The sequence below is a fragment of the Delphinapterus leucas genome, chromosome 15, assembly GCF_059928025.1.
Source record: "Delphinapterus leucas isolate spDelLeu-1000000601 "Yukka" chromosome 15, BTC_Dleu_Yukka2, whole genome shotgun sequence".
NCBI lineage: Eukaryota > Metazoa > Chordata > Mammalia > Artiodactyla > Monodontidae > Delphinapterus > Delphinapterus leucas.
The window spans coordinates 9,693,951-9,713,466 of NC_143143.1; the positions used below are offsets into that span (position 1 = coordinate 9,693,951).

At 54.2% G+C, this 19,516-nt stretch overlaps 1 protein-coding gene and 1 pseudogene across 8 annotated transcripts in view; both read left to right on the plus strand.

Moving 5' to 3' along the window:
• ELN (elastin) overlaps positions 1 to 7,220 on the plus strand; it is a 31,748-nt gene extending 24,528 nt beyond the window's left edge. For 4 of the 8 annotated variants that reach the window (XM_089895774.1, XM_022588081.3, XM_089895777.1 and 1 more), the window contains 12 exons: positions 48 to 107; positions 659 to 763; positions 1,445 to 1,483; positions 2,887 to 2,958; positions 3,044 to 3,103; positions 3,408 to 3,491; positions 4,025 to 4,063; positions 4,276 to 4,329; positions 4,710 to 4,754; positions 5,141 to 5,170; positions 5,792 to 5,842; positions 6,979 to 7,220. In XM_089895774.1, the coding sequence (XP_089751900.1) occupies positions 48 to 107; positions 659 to 763; positions 1,445 to 1,483; positions 2,887 to 2,958; positions 3,044 to 3,103; positions 3,408 to 3,491; positions 4,025 to 4,063; positions 4,276 to 4,329; positions 4,710 to 4,754; positions 5,141 to 5,170; positions 5,792 to 5,842; positions 6,979 to 7,022 (683 nt within the window). In that variant the 3' untranslated portion in view covers positions 7,023 to 7,220. Of the gene's footprint in view, positions 1 to 47; positions 108 to 658; positions 764 to 1,444; positions 1,484 to 2,886; positions 2,959 to 3,043; positions 3,104 to 3,407; positions 3,492 to 4,024; positions 4,064 to 4,275; positions 4,330 to 4,709; positions 4,765 to 5,140; positions 5,171 to 5,791; positions 5,843 to 6,978 lie in introns of all 8 variants that reach the window. The other 4 variants (XM_089895776.1, XM_089895780.1, XM_089895778.1 and 1 more) reach the window with 4 other exon arrangements.
• On the plus strand, positions 7,214 to 7,970 carry LOC149747386 (uncharacterized; annotated as a pseudogene).
• The last annotated feature ends 11,546 nt before the right edge of the window (positions 7,971 to 19,516 follow it).

Here is a 19,516-nt window from a genome sequence, read left to right on the forward strand (position 1 = left end):
GAATGCTCCATGGGTGCCGTCCTTGAACCCCCTCTCTCTCCTCCCAGGAGCAGGGGCCCCAGCTGCAGCCAAATCCGCTGCTAAGGCGGCCGCCAAAGCCCAGTTCCGTGAGTGCCCTGCCTGCCTTCTCTCCTCACCCCACAAGCCCAGGCCTGGCCCGGCATGATCCAAGCCTAAACTGGACCCCAGGACATGCCATATCTCAGGCCTGCCCTGCAGCCTCGTGAGGCTCCCAAGGCGGCAGACAGAGGGATTGGAAGTGCAGATTTGGCCTGAGGGAGACATGGGTTCGAGTCGTGAGCCACACACTAGCTGAGTGACCTCTGAGTTTCCTGTCCTCCCGTGTGGGTACCGATGGCACCTGTCACAGAGGCTTGTTAGGAGAATCAAATGAGTTCATCCAAAAGGGAGGAACAGGAGGTTAGGCTGAAAAGGGCAGTGGTGTCCAGAGTGTGTATCCCTGAATGCCAGCCTGGGGAAGGGCTGGACTTGGTGGTCAATGAGAGTTTTAGGAAGACCATTCTTGTGGCAGCGTAGAGGGCAGATTAAGGGGGTCTGGGCCCCTTCCTTGGGGTCTGACTCAGCTCCCTGAGCCGGACACCCCCAAAAGGGCCTGTTCCCTGCCTGCTGCCGCCACCCCACTCCCCATCTCCCCCAGGGGCCGCCGCTGGGCTTCCTGCCGGCGTTCCCGGATTTGGAGCCGGTGTTGGAGTTCCTGGACTTGGAGTTGGTGTTGGTGTTCCTGGATTTGGGGCAGGTGCAGGTGAGGGGCCTTCTAGGGGCTGAACAGAAACGCCCCTGACCTCAGAGGAGGGAGACCTCTCCTCCCAGCATGCCCCCTCCACTCAGAGATGTGCAATAAATTCCCCGTTATGTTCCCCTGAGCAGTTAGAGACAGCTGGGGTAACAGATGCGGGCAGGCCAGGCAAAAGGTCCTCTTCTGCCAGATTTCAGAGTTTCTGTCTCCTCAGTGGAAGGGTGCCAGGGCTCCAAACTGAGAAGAAGCCCACCACCCAAGGAAGGAGGCTGGAGGTCCCTGGGGTCAGTGGTGTGTGTGGGCTAGCCTGGCTACCCTTCACCAGTGTGCTGTGGCAAGGGGGCCACTAGGAACTCTAGCTCTTCGTCTGCTAGTTACCGAGCCTGCTCTGTGTCCACCCTCAGGCAGACCATGCCGGGCCTAGAGGAGACGGGAGGGGACAGATGGAAGGAGGAGGCACAGTTCAGCCCTCAAGCACCCACAGACCAGACTGGTAGAGGCACAGTTAGACACTGAAGCTCTGTACTTGGCTGGGTGAGCTCCTGGCTGCAGAGCCACAGCTTCAGGGCTTTGAGAGAAGCAAAGAAGGCTGAGGAAGTCAAGGAGGGCTCCCTGGAGGAAGCAGAATCCCCAGGCACAGAGCTCAGCTGCTGACCACCCCACTTTTCCTTTTGCCCTTTTCCGCAGTACCCGGAGCCCTGCCCGCAGCTAAAGCTGCCAAGTATGGTGAGTGCACCCCACACACCATCCCTGACAGCACCTGGTCACCCGGCTCCCCTCTGCCTGGGCCAGGGCCCAATGCCTGGAGCCTACAGCGCAGGGCTGGGATGGTCAGGATGGAAAAAGGCAGTTTCTAGGAAGCATCAATGATGGTTCAGCAGACTCTGGCTCCTGCCCACTAAATGCCTAGCGTGCCTCCAGCCCCGGGACAACCAAAACCGCCCTTCACAGTTCCAGCCCCCCTGGGGGCAGTTTCACTTTGGTGAGGACCATGGTCCCTAAGACCCCTCAGGCCCTGACCATTTCATGGGGCCCAAGGCCAGGGAGGGGCCAGGGCTGCTGTCCCAGCAAAGCCAGGACTCCTCATCTGGGCCCCTGCCTCCCTGTCAGCATGACTGCGCCCGCCACGAGCCACGAGGACGTGGCAGACCTGCCCTCCCCCCACACTTGGCATTCGGGCAGCCCTGCCTGGCCAGATCCACACTGTCTATGTCCCCCTGCATTCCCGGCCTCCTGGGATCTGGGCTGGGGCCTCTGCCAGGGAACTGCCAACCAGGCCTGGCTGGTCCACGTGGGGCCAGTTTCCACCTCGGAAAATCCCAGCTTCCTCAGCCCCCGCCCACGGCGGGCCTGATGACCCACAGGCCCCTCTCCTGTTCCTCGCTGGCGGCTCTGCTGGCCTGAGTTCGTCAGCCATTGCCAGGGAAACAGAGCAGTTAAGGCCTCTGGCTCCGAAGTCATTTCCTGCCCATGAAACCGTGAACACATTGCTTAACCACTGCTGTGCCTCAGTTTTCTCATCTGCGAAATGGGGCTAATAGTGCCTACGTTTCCTGCTGCCCGGAGCAGTCTGATAAGTGTGACACACGGACCATGAGTGTCCCCCTAAAGCGCTAGCTATAACTCTTGCTGCTGCTGCTACTGGCAGCTCTGTACTGGACAGTGGTTCACACTCAGAGGTCCTTTCACTATCCAAACACCTATAGGTGAGCAGGAGTAAGGATCATCATCTCCTTTATAAAGATGCAACTCTGCAGCTCAGAGAGGTGACAGCTATGATGAGTGGTGAAAACAGATTCAAACCCAGGGCTGTCAGGACCTGAGACTAGTCTTCCACCCTTGGCGGCCTGTGGCCACAGCCACCACTGTGACCACCTGCAGCTCCCAGCACCAGCCCGGGAGGAAGGAGAGGAGACAGGCAGGCTGAGGCTCAAGGGGTGTGCCCTTGCCCGATGCGTCAGGGCAGAACCGGACCTCAGACCCGGGTGTCTGGTTATGGATTTCTGTCCAATACTCCTTCCACTAGGTCGCGTGGCCGCAGCCACCTGTCTACTTGCCTAGTAGCCCTGGGGCCGGGAGACCCCGTCCTTCAGAAAGGGGAGGATTGACTTTTTGTCCTCTCTGCACAGGACCAGCAGGGGTCGGGGCCCTTGGAGAGCTTGGAGATCTTGGTGGAGTCGGTGTCCCAGGTGGTGTGGCAGGTGAGTTGAAACCCCAGGACAGGCTGGGCATGGAGGGAGACTGACCCATGGAGAGTCCCTCCCTGAGCCCCCTCTGTGTCCCCAGGAGCCGGACTCGATGCTGTGGCTGCTGCCGCCAAAGCTGCTGCCAAAGCCGCCCAATTTGGTGAGCACAGGCTTGGGGGGTGGCTGCCGCCAGGCTTCTAGGATTTGACGGGAGGGGAGGGGTTCTGACCACGCACCACGGAGCGCATATTCCCTGACCTGTCCCTGAGGCCCTCAGGGGCATCGTCTCCCAGGGCCCCAGCCCACCTCCTGGCCCCACTAACCCTCCAAGGCCCTGGGGGCTCAGGCTCCACCTGGGTCCTGGGATGATCTCCCCACCCCCCACCCCCACCTCCTCCCGCACCCCACCGCGGACAGACCAGCTGCCCTCACTTGCAGGGATTAATGCACAGCTCTCTCCTCAGGGTTGGGGGGAGTCGGTGGGCTCGGAGTCGGAGGACTTGGAGTTGGAGGGCTTGGAGTTGTCCCAGGGGCCGGGGTCCTTGGAGGTAAGGGGTGCTCTGGAATCAGTGAGTGCGTGGCCGCCCCCTTCTCTGGGCTCCTGCAGTATTTGCAGGGGCCTGAGCAGGCTTAGCGAGGGCTGCCCCTTGCAGTTGGGTGTCCCAGTACTCTCCCTCTCTTTCAATTCACCCAACCACCTCAAGTGGGAATTCATTAGGATAGTGATGGTTATGCCCATTTTCCAGAGAAGAAAAAGCAAAGTTTGGAGGGAAATTACTTTCCCAAAGTCTCTGCCATCATGGTGGACCTTATGTTAACGTTTCTCTCTCTCTTGGGTCATCATTGTGTCTCCCTACCTGACCTGGCCTGAAGTCTCTTACCCCGTGTACTCCACAAGACTGGCCACACAGTAGGAGCTTAATAAAGACTTCTGGAAAGATGGACGGATGAAGGTGGGGTGGAGGGATGGCGGAAGGATGAGTCAGTAGGCTAATGGCAGACCGGTGAGCAGGTCAGGAGGGAGACATGACGTGGGGAGGGAGGAGATATTCCTGGGCCCTCACGCTCGCCATCTCCCCAGGTGTGCCCCCAGCTGCAGCTGCTAAAGCAGCCAAATTTGGTGAGTTGCTCCCGATGCCTCCCCCTGCCCAGGCCTGCAGGCTGTTTAGACCCCACCCCCACTGCCCTGTCCCCGCCCCGGCACAGGCCTCAGTCCTGCTCACAATACCCCTGAAGGCCCATCCAGGAGATCCCTGACCCCAGACGCCAGAGGGGATGCTCAGGGTCCCTTAAACTGTGGCTCGTCCTCACCCACATCTGGCCTCTTCTCAGGTGCCGCTGGCCTTGGAGGTTTCCTAGGTGCCACCAGGCCATTCCCAGTTGGAGGTAGGGACCACCTCTGCTGTGAAATCCTCAGCTCTGGCTGGCCCTGGAGGAGGCCTGGCTGCCTAGCAGCTGGGGCTCTGAAGCTGCATCTGGCACAGGGACACAGAGAGAGGGTGGAGGGGACAGTCCAGGAAAGGAGGCATCCTGGGCAGAGGGGCAGGCCTCAGGGTCAGGTGGACACATGTGACTCAGACACCAGGCCGACGAGCTGAGGCTATGGAGCTGCATCCCCGGATGCCAGGAGGGGACCAGCTGTGTTAAGAAAGCTGCTTCGGCAGGGGGTAGGGGGCAGTGGGAGGAGGTGGTTCTAGTCAGAGAGGCAATAGGTGGCAAGGCTGGGGTGGGCCCTGCCCCCCACCAACCCCAAACCCCTCCTGCAGGTGTCGCAGCAAGGCCTGGCTTCGGACTGTCTCCTATTTTCCCAGGTATGACCAGGCTCCCCCGCCCTGGGCCCCATCCTTCCTCCTTCCCTGGTTCATCTCCTGCTCAGAAGGGCTGAGCCAGGACCCGAAGGGTACCCCGCGCCCTCAGATTGCACAAAGTTGGGTTTCCCCTTCTCCTCTCCCTCCTGTGCCAAGCCAGGGAGCATCAGCTCTTCCAACACACCACGTTCATATGAGGCAAACTGAGGTTCAGAGAGTGCCAGGGACACGCTCAGGGTCACACAGTCACTGGTAGAGGCAGAGCCAAGGGCTTCCAACAGCCAAGCCCAGAACTTGGCCCCCCCTCAGACGAGGCTCAGGCTGCTCGGGAGGGCTTGGCGGGCACCCCAGAGGTGGGCACACTCACGACCTCTCTCCTTGCCTTGTAGGTGGCGGAGCCGGGGGCCTGGGAGTTGGCGGTGAGTCTATCATAAGAACAAGGGGCCCCGTTTCAAGCAGGGCTCTGAGCTCCTGCTGAGGGAGCGGCTAGTGCAGCCACGGCCCTGGGCTGGCCCTGGGCATGGGGACCCGAGGGAGCCCCACGGGGAATCACAGAAGCTGAAGTCAGCCCTGGGAGGTGGGGATATGGGGACCCTGATTCCTGGGGCTCCCAGCCGGGCACTCGACTGGGCACCAGGAGTGAGACAGGGACCTGGGTCAGCCCGGGTCTCAAGGTCTAACCAGAGAGGTTGACAAGGTCCCATAGAAAAGGAAAGAAACTGTAGGGAAGCACAAGCCCTGTTCAAGCAGGCGGTCAGGGAGGCTGAGCTGGAGCCTGTCAGTGGGCGTAAGCCTGCCCCCGGGAAGCGTGGCCAGGGTCTGACTGTGGTGGGAGAAGGTGCCGCAGAGCTGCTCAGTCCTCCACAGGCAGCAGGCCATCTGCAAGGAGCGAGGTTGGACAGGAGGGTCGGGCTGGGGTCAGAGAGGCCTTTGGAACCCGCTGCTACAAGATGGAGGCGCGTGGAGGGGCCGGGGGCGGGGTTGTCTGGGAGAGGAGGGAAGGCCTGGCCTCCTCCCCAATCCCGGCCTTCCCTCCACAGGCAAACCTCCCAAGCTCTACGGAGGGGCCCTGGGAGCCCTGGGATACCAAGGTGAGTAGAGACTCAGCCCCTGGAAGTGGGCGGGGGGTGAGGGGGTGGGTGTCGGGCAGAGGCAGAGTGATGGGGTCCATCAGCCTGGGAGAGAGGGCAGCACGTCAGACGAGGCCTGGCAGGGAGTGGGGAGGCTGGGGCAGAGCTGGACACCTTACCCACCCCTTCTTCTACCTGCGACACAGACACGCAGAGCTAAGAGTGGGCCCAGGACCCTCCAGGCTCATCCAGGCCAGGCCTGGCCGCCCCTCCCTCCCTGGTACCCACACCTGCCCCTGCGGGAGGAGCGAGGGGCTGGGGGGGGGGGCAGAGAAGGAGAGAGAGGATGGAGGCGACAAAAAAGTGAGCCCTGGAGTCAGGGGATCAGAGGGGTGGACCCGGCAGGATGGGCAGAGGCGGCCCAGAGCCACACCCTTGCTCCAAGACGCAGATGTGTCTCTGGCAGTGTGTGGGGTGGGGTCTGATCACCACCCCCCAGGCATTTCCCAATGATGCCCAAAAGAGACCCAGAGAAGCCCCAGCTCTGCACCTGTGCCCAGCTCAGGCTGCGGATCCCCTTTCCACCCCCCCAACCTGCTTCCCACTGAGCAGATGAGACAGCACAGGCCAGGGCAGGGAGAGGCAGAGGCAAGAGCAGCCTGACCTCGTCCACGGCGCCCAGCTCTCAGCCAGGCACCAGCTGGTGCCTGTGGCCCTGTCACACAAGCTCTCTTTTTGTTGGCTTTCTTTCCCAACAAACACCCTGGATGAGCTTCACAGAGAGAGAGAAAAAGATGGTGCTCGCTGCCACCAGGTGGCAGTAATGAGCCACATCTAGCTCCCCCAGGGGTAGGCGCTACCCCAGGCCCTACTACCAGACTTCTGTGCCTTGATGATTTGAAATAAGGTTGACCAATCAGGCCCTCCGCCCGAGAGGGCAGGAGTCCTGCTACCACCCACCTGCTCAGTGGGAGTTTGTACAGCCGAAGAGCTCAGAGAGTGGCCTGGGGTCGTGTCCAGGCTTCCCGTGGCTTCTTGGAGCCTCTGTTCCCCGCTGTGATGATGTGGGTGTTAAGAACAGCTTGGAGTTGGGGGGAGTGGGCAAGGGCTTGAGAAGCAACCAAGACTGACCCTTGCGTGTGCCTCCCTGCACCCAGCTGGGGCCTGCCTGGGGAAATCCTGTGGCCGGAAGAGAAAGTGAGCTTCCCAGGACCCCTGACTCACGACCTCATCAACGTTGGTGCTACTGCTTGGTGGAGAATGTAAACCCTTTGTGACCCCCCCCATCCCATGCCCCCTCCTAAGTTCCCACCCCAGGAGGGAACAGGGCAGGCAGGGTGGCCTTGGAAATCCACAGGGCAAGCAAACAAGAGAGTGGTGGCCAAGTGAGCTCCTGGAAGCCCCCTCCTTCAGAGGCAAGGGGTGGGTGGGCTTGGCCCCTGCCCCCACCCCCTTCCCACCAGGAGCTCTCCCTCCACACACTCCATCTCCAGGGGAACTTGGTGCTACGTACGGGTGCTCTCATTCTCCCTGTGGGGAGGGAGGAGGGAAGGACAGTCCCTCAGGGAACCCCTTCCCTGGGGCTCCTCTGAAGATGGTGCAGACACTCCCTGGGCAGTCTCACCTCTCCCTGCCCACCAGGACCCACCTCTGGCTGCAGTCCAGTTGGTACCCAAACATCGAAACCCTCAAGCTGGATTCGGCCACACCATCTCTTGGCCCCCTTGGCCCCCTCTCCCCTACCAATGGCTATTCCCCATGTCTGGGGCACCTTCAGGTCGGAAGATTCCCCCCATTGGGAATAGCCCTCTTGCTCTTGTGGAATTCATCCGCCCATATGCCCATCCGTCCATCTGTCCTGGTCCCCATTTGGCTGCCCGGCACCGCTAGCTGGCTGGGCGCCTCTACCATCAACTCGATTAACCTGTCATGGCAGCCTGTGCCCTGCCTCTGCCCTACCACATACACCCCTACGTAGGGGCCCCGAGCCCAGGTTGTGAGGGGCTGTCCCGACTGGGGCAGCAGGAATCTCCCTCGCATACTGGGTCTCCCCCCACGCAGTACTGTATCCCCAGTCCCCCCCCTGGAGCCACTGTACTTCAGAGCATATCCCCCCCTGCCCCGCCCATCTCTTTGTGTCTCGCTGTGATAGATCAATAAATATTTTATTTTTTGTCCTGGATGTTTGGGGATTATTTTTGACTGTTGATGTTCTCCTTTGGTTTTATTTTTGTGGTTTATGGGGAAAAAAAAGTTTTCTTTTTTTTTTTTTCTGATCTGGGGAGCTACATCCCCAGTAGAAGATTCATTTTAATCGCTTTGGTATAACTCTGAGTGAAACACACATTTTTTTTTTAAATAAGAAAAGACAATTAACTGCTTCAGAAAAGACTAATAAATGAAAACCTTTTAAGGGAACTGTCTTGGCCTCCTTTGTAATCCCTCATCTGCCTTCAGCTCCTGGTCGGGGTAGGGCTCGGCCTTGGGAACCTGTTCAAGATGTATTTAGGGGGCTGCCAATTACCTGCCATTGGCTTCTGGTGAATTAATCCTTCTCCTAGTTCAGCCTGTCCTTTAATAATGATAATCCCTTTGTAGGGGAAGCAGAGCGGCCAGCCCTACACACGTCCACCCACAGTGGGTCTCATTCCTCTGAGGATGTGGGTTCACTCACCCGGACACTCCTTCCCCAGCCCTCACCCCTTGGGCCCAAATCCTTGGCCTCTAGATGCTGAGAGTATAGCTGGACAGATGGAGGAAACAAAAATGACCCTTCTGTCCAGACCAAATGCTTGGCCTTGGTGAACAGCCTTGCAGAGAGAAAAGAAATGGCCCGACCTAAGACAAACAGATGGATGTTTCCTTCTAAACGTCCCCTTTAAGGAAGACTCACTGTCACACATGGCCACTAGGGCACCACTCTACTTCTTTACAAAACAAAGCAAATGACACTCTGTGGGTGGCAACAGGAGACTCTGTACTACCCTTGGATGCACCAATTCCCCAGGGTTGTCCCCCTCCCCGCAGGGCTACAAATCCACAGAGTATGGGGATGTGCCCCCCCTGGAGCCCACAAGTCCCTTCTAGAGCACACTCTTGGGTACCAGATTCTGGAATTTCCTCCCCAGACCACCAAGTCCACTTCCAGGGCCCACATGGCCTCATGTGTGCATCAGAGCGAACCCCATGGCCAGTGGGCTCTCGTGGAGGCCAGAAGGACGGCAAGGGAGCTGTTTGTTGGGAGTGCGGGTGGAGTCTGCCGTGCAGACAGCAGCAGACGGCAGTATGGGTATCCGTGCACCTGTGCACAAGGACCCTGTGGAAAGAGCAAGGGGGTGGGGCGATGCTCAGGGACAGCTTCCCAGAGGACAGCAGAGCACAGGAAGCAATCTACCAGGTAGAGAATAGAGCAGAGGGTAGGGAGGGTCAGACCTTTCCAGCAGGAAGGGCAGCCTTGTGAAGGTTCCCAGTGCCCGGTGGGAGGGAGCAGAGCCGAGGAAAGGCGAAGGATGGATCAGAAGCGGGTAGGGGGTAGGTTAAAGGAGACCACGGGGTGGGGGGCTGCTGTGACAGTCAGTGAGGAGTGACAGCCTGCCCAAGAGTAGTGGCAAACCAGATTCATTCATTCATTCACTTGTTCAGCAAAAAGATCCCTTGCTCATCCTGGGAAACCCCTCAGCCCCAGGCATACTGGGATAGTCGGTCACCCTGCCTTCCAGAGACATCTATTCATCATACACAAACATATACACGTATTAGTTGCATTACTCAGCATCTTGGTGTTATTTTAATCAAAACTATGTTTCAAAGATCATTCCTTATCATCTGTATATTCATTTAACGAATACTTATGGAGTTACGTACCATGCACTAGGTACTGTTTTAGAAGCTGAATATACAGTAGTAAACAAAATGGGCAAAGATCCCTTTCCTCATGGAGTTAACATACCAGTAACTATATCTGTTGTATTTATTTAATCACTTTGCTATTATGACCAATGCTGTCCTGGACATTTGTGTGCACGTATCTTTCCTACAAGTCAGTGTGAGTTGGTCTATAGCAGCACCGTCCACAGAACTTTCTGTGATGACGGAAATGTCCTCTATCTGCTGTGTCCGGTGTGTAACCACTAGCTACGTGGGCTCTTGAGCTCTAAAAATATGACTAGTGAGACTGAGGAATTGAATTTTTTTTTTTTTTTGCGGTACGCGGGCTTCTCACTGTTGTGGCCTCTGCCGCTGCGGAGCACAGGCTCCGGACGCGCAGGCTCAGCGGCCATGGCTCACGGGCCTAGCCGCTCCGTGGCATGTGGGATCTTCCCGGACCGGGGCACGAACCTGTGTCCCCTGCATCGGCAGGCGGACTCTCAACCACTGCGCCACCAGGGAAGCCCAGGAATTGAATTTTGAATTTTGTTTTTTAGTTTAAATTTTTAAATGTAAATAGCCACAGTATTGGATGATGCAGGTCTATGGGAGAAAGTCCTGAAAATAGAAAAGATAAATCAAAAAACAAAAAAAAACAAAAGATCCCTTGTTCATCCCTCTGCAGCTCTCCAGCTTCTGAAAGTTGGCCAGCCCCAGGATTCAGCCCTGGCGCCTCCCTGCTTCTATTTCTCATAATTCATGGCTTTAAATACCACGTATGCGTTGGCAGTTCCCAAACTGACACGCCCAGCGCAGACCTCTCCCCTGAACTCTGGACTTGCACGTTCAAGGCCAGTTCTTAACATCTCCACCTGGAAGTCTCATACTCCTGCGTAGCGTGGGTCCGCCCACCCCCACCAAAATCTGCTCTCCTCCCCACCTTCCCCGTCTCAGTAAACAGCAGCTCCAGTGGTTCAGGCCAGCAGATTTGGAGCCCTCTTCTCTCCCCACTGCCCACACCAGATTCACCAGCAAATCCTGGGACACTGCCTTCAGAAGATAACCAGAGTTCAACCACTCCTCCCACCCCCAGGCCCTGGTCCACCAGCAGCTCTTGCCCGGGGGACTGACACAGCTTCCAGACTCGGCTCCCTGATTCTGCCCTGGCTCCCCTTCAGCCTTCTTTCCACACAGCAGCCGAAACAATCCTTTTAAAACATAAGTCAGCTCAGGTCACACATCTGCTCAAAATCCTGCTATGGCTCCCGTCTCATTCGGGGCCCAAACCAGAGGCCTTTAAATGGCCGAGGAGCCCCTACCTGAGTTGGCCCAGCTGTTTGACCAGCACCCTGCTACTCGGCCCCCCACCAGGCCGTGTGGTTACGCTGCCCTCTTCCCTTCCCTGCAGGCAGCAGGCCACCCCTCTGCAGCCTCCACATCTGCTGTCTCTCCTGCCCAGAAAGCTCTTCCCTCCGTTATCAACGTGCTTGGCATCCTCACCTCTTTCAGGTCTTGATTCAAATGTCACCTTCTCAGAAAGTCCTTCCCTGACCCCTTTTCTAAAACTGCAAACTATAGAGGGTTCCCTGGAGGTCCAGTGGTTAGGATTCCGAGCTTTCACTGCAAAGGACTCAGGTTCAATCCCTGGTCAGGGAATTAGGATCTTGCAAGCCGTGTGGTGCGGCCAAAAATAAAAATAATAATTAAATAAAATTACAAACTACACCTTCCTCCCCCACTTGGGAGACCAATGACTTGGCCCTGCCTTCTCTTTCTCCAGAGCACCCATCACCAGTACCCATCATGTCACCACATAGCGCAGTATACTTTGCGTCTTTGTTTATTGTCTGACTTTCCCCACCAGAATGCAACTCCCTAAGGATGGACATTGTTTTGAGATCAAAATAGTTGAGGGCTTCCCTGGTGGCGCAGTGGTTGAGAGTCCGCCTGCCGGTGCAGGGGACATGGGTTCGTGCCCCGGTCAGGGAGGATCCCACATGCCACAGAGCGGCTGGGCCCGTGAGCCATGGCCGCTGAGCCTGCGCATCTGGAGCCTGTGCTCCGCAATGGGAGAGGCCACAACAGTGACAGGCCCGCGTACCGCAAAAAAATAAAAAGTTTAAACTCCCTGCTTTCATTAGTTATACACTCTGGTAGAAAGATGGTAATGGCAAGCAAATGTGCTAGGCTGATAATAGCTTCAAAGATATCCAGGTCCTAATCCCTGAAACCTTGTAAATATTACCGTTATTAGTCTGCTCAGGCTGTCATAGCAAATTGCCACAGGTTGGGTGGCAGAAATTTATTTTCTCACAGTTCTGGAGGCTGGAAGTCCAAGATCAAGGTGTCCACAGGGTTGGTTTCTCCTGAGGGCTCTCTCCTTGGCATGTAGGTGGCTGTCTTATCCCTGTGTCCTCACATGGTCTTTCCTCTGTGCATATAAGTCTCTTACTCTCCTCTTCTTATAAGGACGCCAGTCATAGTGGATTAGGGCCCATTCTGATGACCGTGTTTTAACCTGATTGCCTCTTTAAAGATTCTATCTCCAAATACAGTGACATTCTGAAGTGTTGGGGGCTGGGACTTCGACGTACAATTTTAGGGGGGATGCAGTTTAGCCCCTAATAGTTACTTTATATGGAGAAAGAGTCTTTGCAGATGTGGTTAAGTTAAGGATCTTGAGATGGGAGATTATCCTGCTGGGCCCTAAATGCTATCACAAGTATCCTTAAAAGAAGCTGGAAGAATTGTATGCCAACAAATTGAATAACCTAAAGAAATGAATAAATTCCTAAAAACACACAACCTGCCAAGACTGAATTGTGAAAAAATGGAAAATCTGAAGAGACCAATGACAAGAAAGGAGAATGAATCAGTAGTCAATCCTCCCAACAAAGAAAAGTCAGGACTAGATGGTTTCCACTGGTGAATTCTACCAAATATTTAAACAAGAATTTATACCAATTCTCCTGAAACTCTTCCAAAAGATTGAGGAGGAGAAACAGTTCCAAGTTCATTCCAAGAGGCCAGCATTACCCTGATACCAAAGCCAGACAAAGACACTACAAGAAGAGGGCTTCCCTGGTGGTGGAGTGGTTAAGAATCCGCCTGCCAATGCAGGGGACATGGGTTCGAGCCCTGGTCCGGGAAGATCCCACATGCCGCGGAGCAACTAAGCCCGTGCGCCACAACTACTGAGCCTGCGCTCTAGAGCCCACGAGCCACAACTACTGAAGCCCGCGCACCTAGAGCCTGTGCTCCACAACAAGAGAAGCCACTGCAATGAGAAGCCTGTGCACTGCAACGAAAGTAGCCCCTGCTCGCCGCAACTAGAGAAAGCCCGTGTGCAGCAACAAAGACCCAACACAGCCAAAAATAAAATAAATTAATTAAAGAAAAAAAATCAAGACACTACAAAAAGAGAAAACTACAGAGAAATGACATTAGTAAGATGGCAGTATAGGAGGTCTTCAGTCCATATCCTCCCACAAACAATCCTAAATTTCATGTAGAACCACAAAAGACCTCAAATAACAAAAACAATCTTGAACAGGAAGAATAAAGCTGGAGGCATCACACTTCCTGATTTCAAAATATATTACAAAGCTACAGTAATAAGGAGAGAGAGAGACCAATGAACAGAATAGAGAGCCCAGAGGTAAATCCATGCATTTACGATCAACTGATTTTCAACAAGTGTACCAAAAACACACAATGGGGTAAGGATAGTCTCTTCAATAAATGGTGCTGGAAAAAAAATAAATGGTGCTGGAAAAACTGAATATCCAGATGCAGAAGAAGGAAACTAAACCCTTATCTCACAGCATAACACAAAAATTGACTCAAAATGGATTAAAGACAAACATAAGACCTGAAACTGTAAAACTACTAGGAGAAAGCACAGGGAAAAAGCTTCTTGACATTGGTCTGGGCAATGATTTTTTGCATATGACTCCAGGAGCACAGATGACAAAAGTGAAAATGGACAAGTGGGACAGCACAAAACTAAAAAGTTTCCACAGAGCAAAGGAAACCACCAACATAGTGAAGAGACCACCTATGCAATGGGAGAAAATCTTTTCAGACTATGCATTTGATACAGGTTAATATCCAAAACATATCTGGAACTCAAGAAACTCAACACTGAAAAAAGAAAAAGAACTAATTTTCAAATAAGCAAAGAACTTGGGCAGACATTTCTCAGGAGAACACGTATGAAGGGCCAATAGGTATATGAAAAGGTGCTCCGTATCACCAGTCACCAGCTCATGTAAATACAAACCAAAACCACAATGAGATATCACCCCCTACCTGTTTAAATGGCTATTATCAAAAAAAAAAAAAAAAAAAAAGATAAGCATTGGAGAGGATGTGGAGAAAAGGGCACCCTTGTATACTGCTAGTGGGAATGTAAGTTGGAACAACCGTCATGGAAAACAGTGCGGAGGTTCCTCAAAAATACTAAAATAGAGCTATCATATGATCCAGCAATTCCACTTCTGGTATATAACCGAAGGAAATGAAATCACTCTCTTGAAGAGATATTTGCACTCTTGTGTTTATTGCAGCATTATCCACAATAGCCAAGCTGTGGAAACAACCTACGTATCCAACAACAGATGAATGAATAAAGAAAATGTGTTGTATATCTACAGTGGAATATTATTCAACCTTATAAAGGAAGGAAATCCTAAATAAATAAATAAATACAGGAAGGAAGGAAGGAAGGAAACCCTGCCACATGCTACAACATGGATGAACCTAGGGGACGTTACGCTAAGTGAAATAAGGCAGTCACAGACAAATACTGTGTGATCCCACTTATATGAAGCATCTAAAGTAGTCGAATTCATGGAAACAGAAAGTAGAATGGTGGTCACCAGGGCCTGGGGGAGGGGAAGAAGGGAGTTTGTTTAATGGGTACAGAGATTCAGATTTGCAAGATGAAAAATTTAGGGACTCTGTAATGACCTGTATGGGAAAACAATCTTTTAAAAAAGTGGATAATGGGGCTTCCCTGGTGGCGCAGTGGTTGAGAGTCCGCCTGCCGATGCAGGGGACATGGGTTCGCGCCCCAGTCCGGGAAGATCCCACATGCCACGGAGCGGCTGGGCCCGTGAGCCATGGCCGCTGAGTCTGCACGTCCGGAGCCTGTGCTCCGCAACGCGAGAGGCCACAACAGTGAGAGGCCCGCGTACCACACACACACAAAAAAAGTGGATAATGTATATGTATAACTGATTCACTGTGCTGTACGCCTGAAACTAACACAACACTGTAAGGCAACTATATTCCATATAAAGAAAGAACTAAAGAAAAGGTTAAAAAAAAAGTTTTGGGGATCTGTTTCACAACTGTGAATATACAGTTTACCCTTGAACAACGCTGGTTTGAACCGGGAGAGTTCACTTATATGCAGATTTTTTTTCCAATAAATATAACACTTGTATTTTCATTTTACAGGTCTTTAAGTGTGGGAGAAAGTTTGTGTGTGATTAGAGATCACAATATGTAGAATCAAAAGAACAGGGGGTTGAGTCCTGATTCCCTCCAAACGGTTTCTGCTTCCTGGTCTTGGGTGAGTCATTTATCAATTCCTTTGTTTTTGAGGCAGAGATAGCAGCGTTCAGATTTTCCACTGTGTGTGTGTGTGTGTGTGTGTGTGTGTGTGTGTGTGTGTGTGTGTGTTGAGGGCAGCAGTGGGAGGGGAGCATGTGTTGGTTCCCCTAACCCCTGAATCATTCAAAGGTCAACTGTACTTAACACTATTGAAACGTACACTTAAAAATGGTTAAGATGATAAATTTATATTATGTGTTTTGATGACACAGTTTAAAAAAAAAAAAAGAAGCCGGAAGGGAGAAGGAACTGATTTCTCCTCTAGAGACTCCAGAATGAATGCAGCCCTTGTTTTTAGCCCAAAGCCACTGAGTTAGGACTTCTGGCCTCCAAAACTGTGAGCAAAATAATTTGTGACCACAGCCACAGGAAACGAACACAGTGAATAAATGAATAATTCTAACGTCAGGTGAATCAGTGCTATGAGGATTAAAAGCCAGGGAAGGAGACGGAGAGTGAGAAAGGATGTTAAGTTAGCTGGGATGGTTGGGGACACCTAATCTCAGGTCAAAGGCCCTGTGATGAACACATGCTTGGGAAGTTAGAAGAGCAGAGAGGTGCACCGTAGTTAACTAGAAAGAGCAAAGGAGAGAAGAAATATGAGCAAAGAAGTAGCGAGGGACTAGGTCACATAAAGGTTGCAGTAAGGGCTTTGGGTTTGAAAGCAAGGAAATGTCACACTTTGACCCTTCAGAGGCTCTGGAGGGTGACAGGGGTGCATGACTCAGGGGCTGTCATACCCAACTAGACCAGGGAGGAGAGAAGATTGGAGGGAGAAGTGGTAGAATTCTAGATCTGCTTTGTACAGGGAGCCAATAGGATCTGCCAGTAGGATTTGCTGATTGATCGATCAAGTGCAAGGAAAAGGAATAAGGAGAGAGGAGAGAAGTTGAGGATGCCTTCAAATTTTGGCTGAGCCACTAAAGGATGGGGATGTCATTTACTGAGATGAGAAACACTGGGGGAGGAGCAGATCCAGGCACAAATTAAGAGCTCTGATCCGGATGCATTAAGTTTGAGGTGCCCGTTTGCCATCCAAGTGGAGATGCCAAATAGATATTTGGGTTCTTGCATCCGCAGCTCAAGGAGAGGGCAGGGGAGTCAACAAGCCACGTGTCTGGGTGATGTCACGCAGAGTGGGCAAGGAGGGGGCAGGCTGCATCTGACAGCAGGGATCCCATGATGCCAGCTCTCTTTTCCTCCCTAGGCTAGGACAGTTCAGGCTCTGGCCCCTGCCCTGGGTCACAGTCTTGGGCTAATCCAGTGAGTATCCCCACGGAACCTCTTGTCACCAGCCTGTGTTCAGCCAGGTATTAATTTGGCAATTTGGACAAATCCTAACCATTGACCTGGAGTGAGTCTTTCCCAAAGGGCTCTGGACCCCTCATCTAGAAAACTTGTATCACGAACCCCATCAGTAAAATATTTTTGAGCAAATATCACATATATTTGCCACTTGGATGGCAGACAGGCACCTAAAACTCAATGCATCCAAGCCAGGGCTCTTAATTTGCACCCAAATTATTATTATTATTATTATTATTATTATTATTGCGTTGCGCGGGCCTCTCACTGCTGTGGCCTCTCCCATTGCGGAGCACAGGCTCCGGACGCGCAGGCTCAGCGGCCATGGCTCACGGGCCCAGCCGTTCCACGGCATGTGGGATCTTCCCGGACCGCGGCACGAACCCGTGTCCCCTGCATCGTCAGGCAGACTCTCAACCACTGCGCCACCAGGGAAGCCCGCACCCAAATTATTATTTGTTCCCCAACACACACATAGACACATTCACTTATAAATTACATACATAATTGACTATACAAATAATAAAAAATGTTCATCACATAACAATGCAAAAGCAGTGTTTAAGAAGAATGTTCGAAAGATGAAATGAACAACAGTTGAATGCTTTTATTTATTAAAAGTACAAAATTGCTTTTTTGCTTTCAGTTAAAAAAAGACTTAATAACTTGGATGAGCAATGTGACCGAATATGTCAGATCTGATGAGTTGGTCCTTGGTTTCACCAGGAAACGGGAAACGTGTCTGACAAGGAGCTCCGACAAGAGAGGGAAGTGCCAGCTCTGTCTTTTCGCTCGTCTTGCGGTATCAGCATCATCTTCAACCTGCTTTCTTTTCAAGACTCTTTTGCAGCCACAGGTCTACTCTGTAAGGGTTAGTTGTGTTATAAAAGTGGGTGAGAGGGGCTTCCCTGGTGGTGCAGTGGTTGGGACTCCACCTGCCAATGCAGGGGACACAGGTTCGAGCCCTGGTCCGGGAGGATCCCGCGTGCCGCGGAGCAAAGGAGCCCGTGCGCCACCGCTGCTGAGCCTGCGCTCTGGAGCCTGCGAACCACAACTGCTGAGCCCGCGTGCCACGGCTGCTGAGGCCCGCGCACCCGGAGCCTGTGCTCCGCAGCAGGAGAGGCCGCCGCGGTGAGGGGCCCGCGCGCCACGGCGAGGAGTGACCCCCGCTCACTGCAACTGGAGAGGGTCCGCATGAAGCAAATATATATATAAATGAATAAATTTTAAAAAAATAAATAAATTTAAAAACAAAAAGAAACCTGGGTGAGATCCTCTACCTAACCAGGCACAGGCCCACAGCCCCTCTAGGTCCACTCAGTATCCCCCTGCACCCTGCACTGGGGCCCTCTCCCAAGCCCCTTCACCCAGGGGTGCTACCTGCTGCCACCTCCTGAGGCCGTGAGTGTCCTCATGGGTTTCCCTTAATGCTGCCCAGTCCGTTGTAAAATCCCCTTTATTAAACTCTGCTCAGTAATCCCTGCTGAGTGCTTCTCTGTTTCCTGCCAGGACCCTGCCTGATATATACCCTATAGGAAAGCAACAAACAAGCAAAAAACGTTGCTGCCCAGCCTCCAAGGACCTCCACACCTCCCTGGGACACTTTACTATACGTGCTTTAGGGCCATCTGACCAGCAGACAGAATGAGGGCACCAGCATCAATCTGAATATTAAGAAAGGAGGGAGGGGGCTTCCCTGGTGGCGCAGTGGTTGAGAGTCCGCCTGCCGATGCAGGGGACACGGGTTCGTGCCCCGGTCCGGGAAGATCCCACATGCCGCAGAGCGGCTGGGCCTGTGAGCCATGGCCGCTGAGCCTGCGCGTCCGGAGCCTGTGCTCCGCAACGGGAGAGGCCACAACAGTGAGAGGCCTGCATACCGTAAAAAAAAAAAAAAAAAAGGAGGGAGGGAGGGAGGGAAGAAAGAAGGAGGGAGGGACGGAGGGGGGAGGGAGGGGGGAGGGGGGGAGGGAGGGAGGGGGGAGGGGGGGGGAGGGAGGGAGGGGGGAGGGGGGGGAGGGAGGGAGGGGGCAGGGGGGGAGGGGGGAGGGAGGGAGGGGGGAGGGGGGAGGGAGGGAGGGGGGAGGGGGGGAGGGAGGGAGGGGGGAGGGGGGGCGGGGAGGGGGGGGAGGGAGGGGGGAGGGGGGGCGGGGAGGGGGGAGGGGGGAGGGGGGAGGGAGGAGGGAGGGGGGGGAGGGGGGAGGGGGGAGGGAGGAGGGAGGGAAGAGGGAGGGAGGAGGGAGGGGGGAGGGAGGGGGAGGGAGGGGGAGGGAGGGGGAGGGAGGGGGGAGGGAGGGAGGGAAGAGGGAGGGAGGGGGAGGGGGAGGGGGAGGGGGGAGGGAAGAGGGAGGGAGGGGGAGGGAAGAGGGAGGGAGGGGGAGGGAAGAGGGAGGGAGGGAAGAGGGAGGGAGGGAAGAGGGAGGGAGGGAAGAGGGAGGGAGGGAAGAGGGAGGGAGGGAGGAGGGAGGGAAGAAAGAGGGAGGGAGGGAGGGAGGGAAGAAAGAGGGAGGGAGGGAGGGAGGGAAGAAAGAGGGAGGGAGGGGGGGGAGGGAGGGAGGGAGGGAGGGAGGAGGGAGGGAGGGAAGAAAGAGGGAGGGAGGGAGGGAGGGAGGGAGGGAAGAAAGAGGGAGGGAGGGAGGGGGAGGGAGGGAGGGAAGAAAGAGGGAGGGAGGGAGGGAGGGAGGGAGGGAGGGAGGGAGGGAAGAAAGAGGGAGGGAGGGAGGGAGGGAGGGAGGGAAGAAAGAGGGAGGGAGGGAGGGAGGGAAGAAAGAGGGAGGGAGGGAGGAAGAAAGAAAAATTATATTTTGTTCCCTCCCCCAGGTAATTGTTTTGCACCCAGGGATGAATGCCCCACCTTGTAGGCCAGCCACTGGACCCAAGCCCTGACTAGAGAAAAATCTATACAAA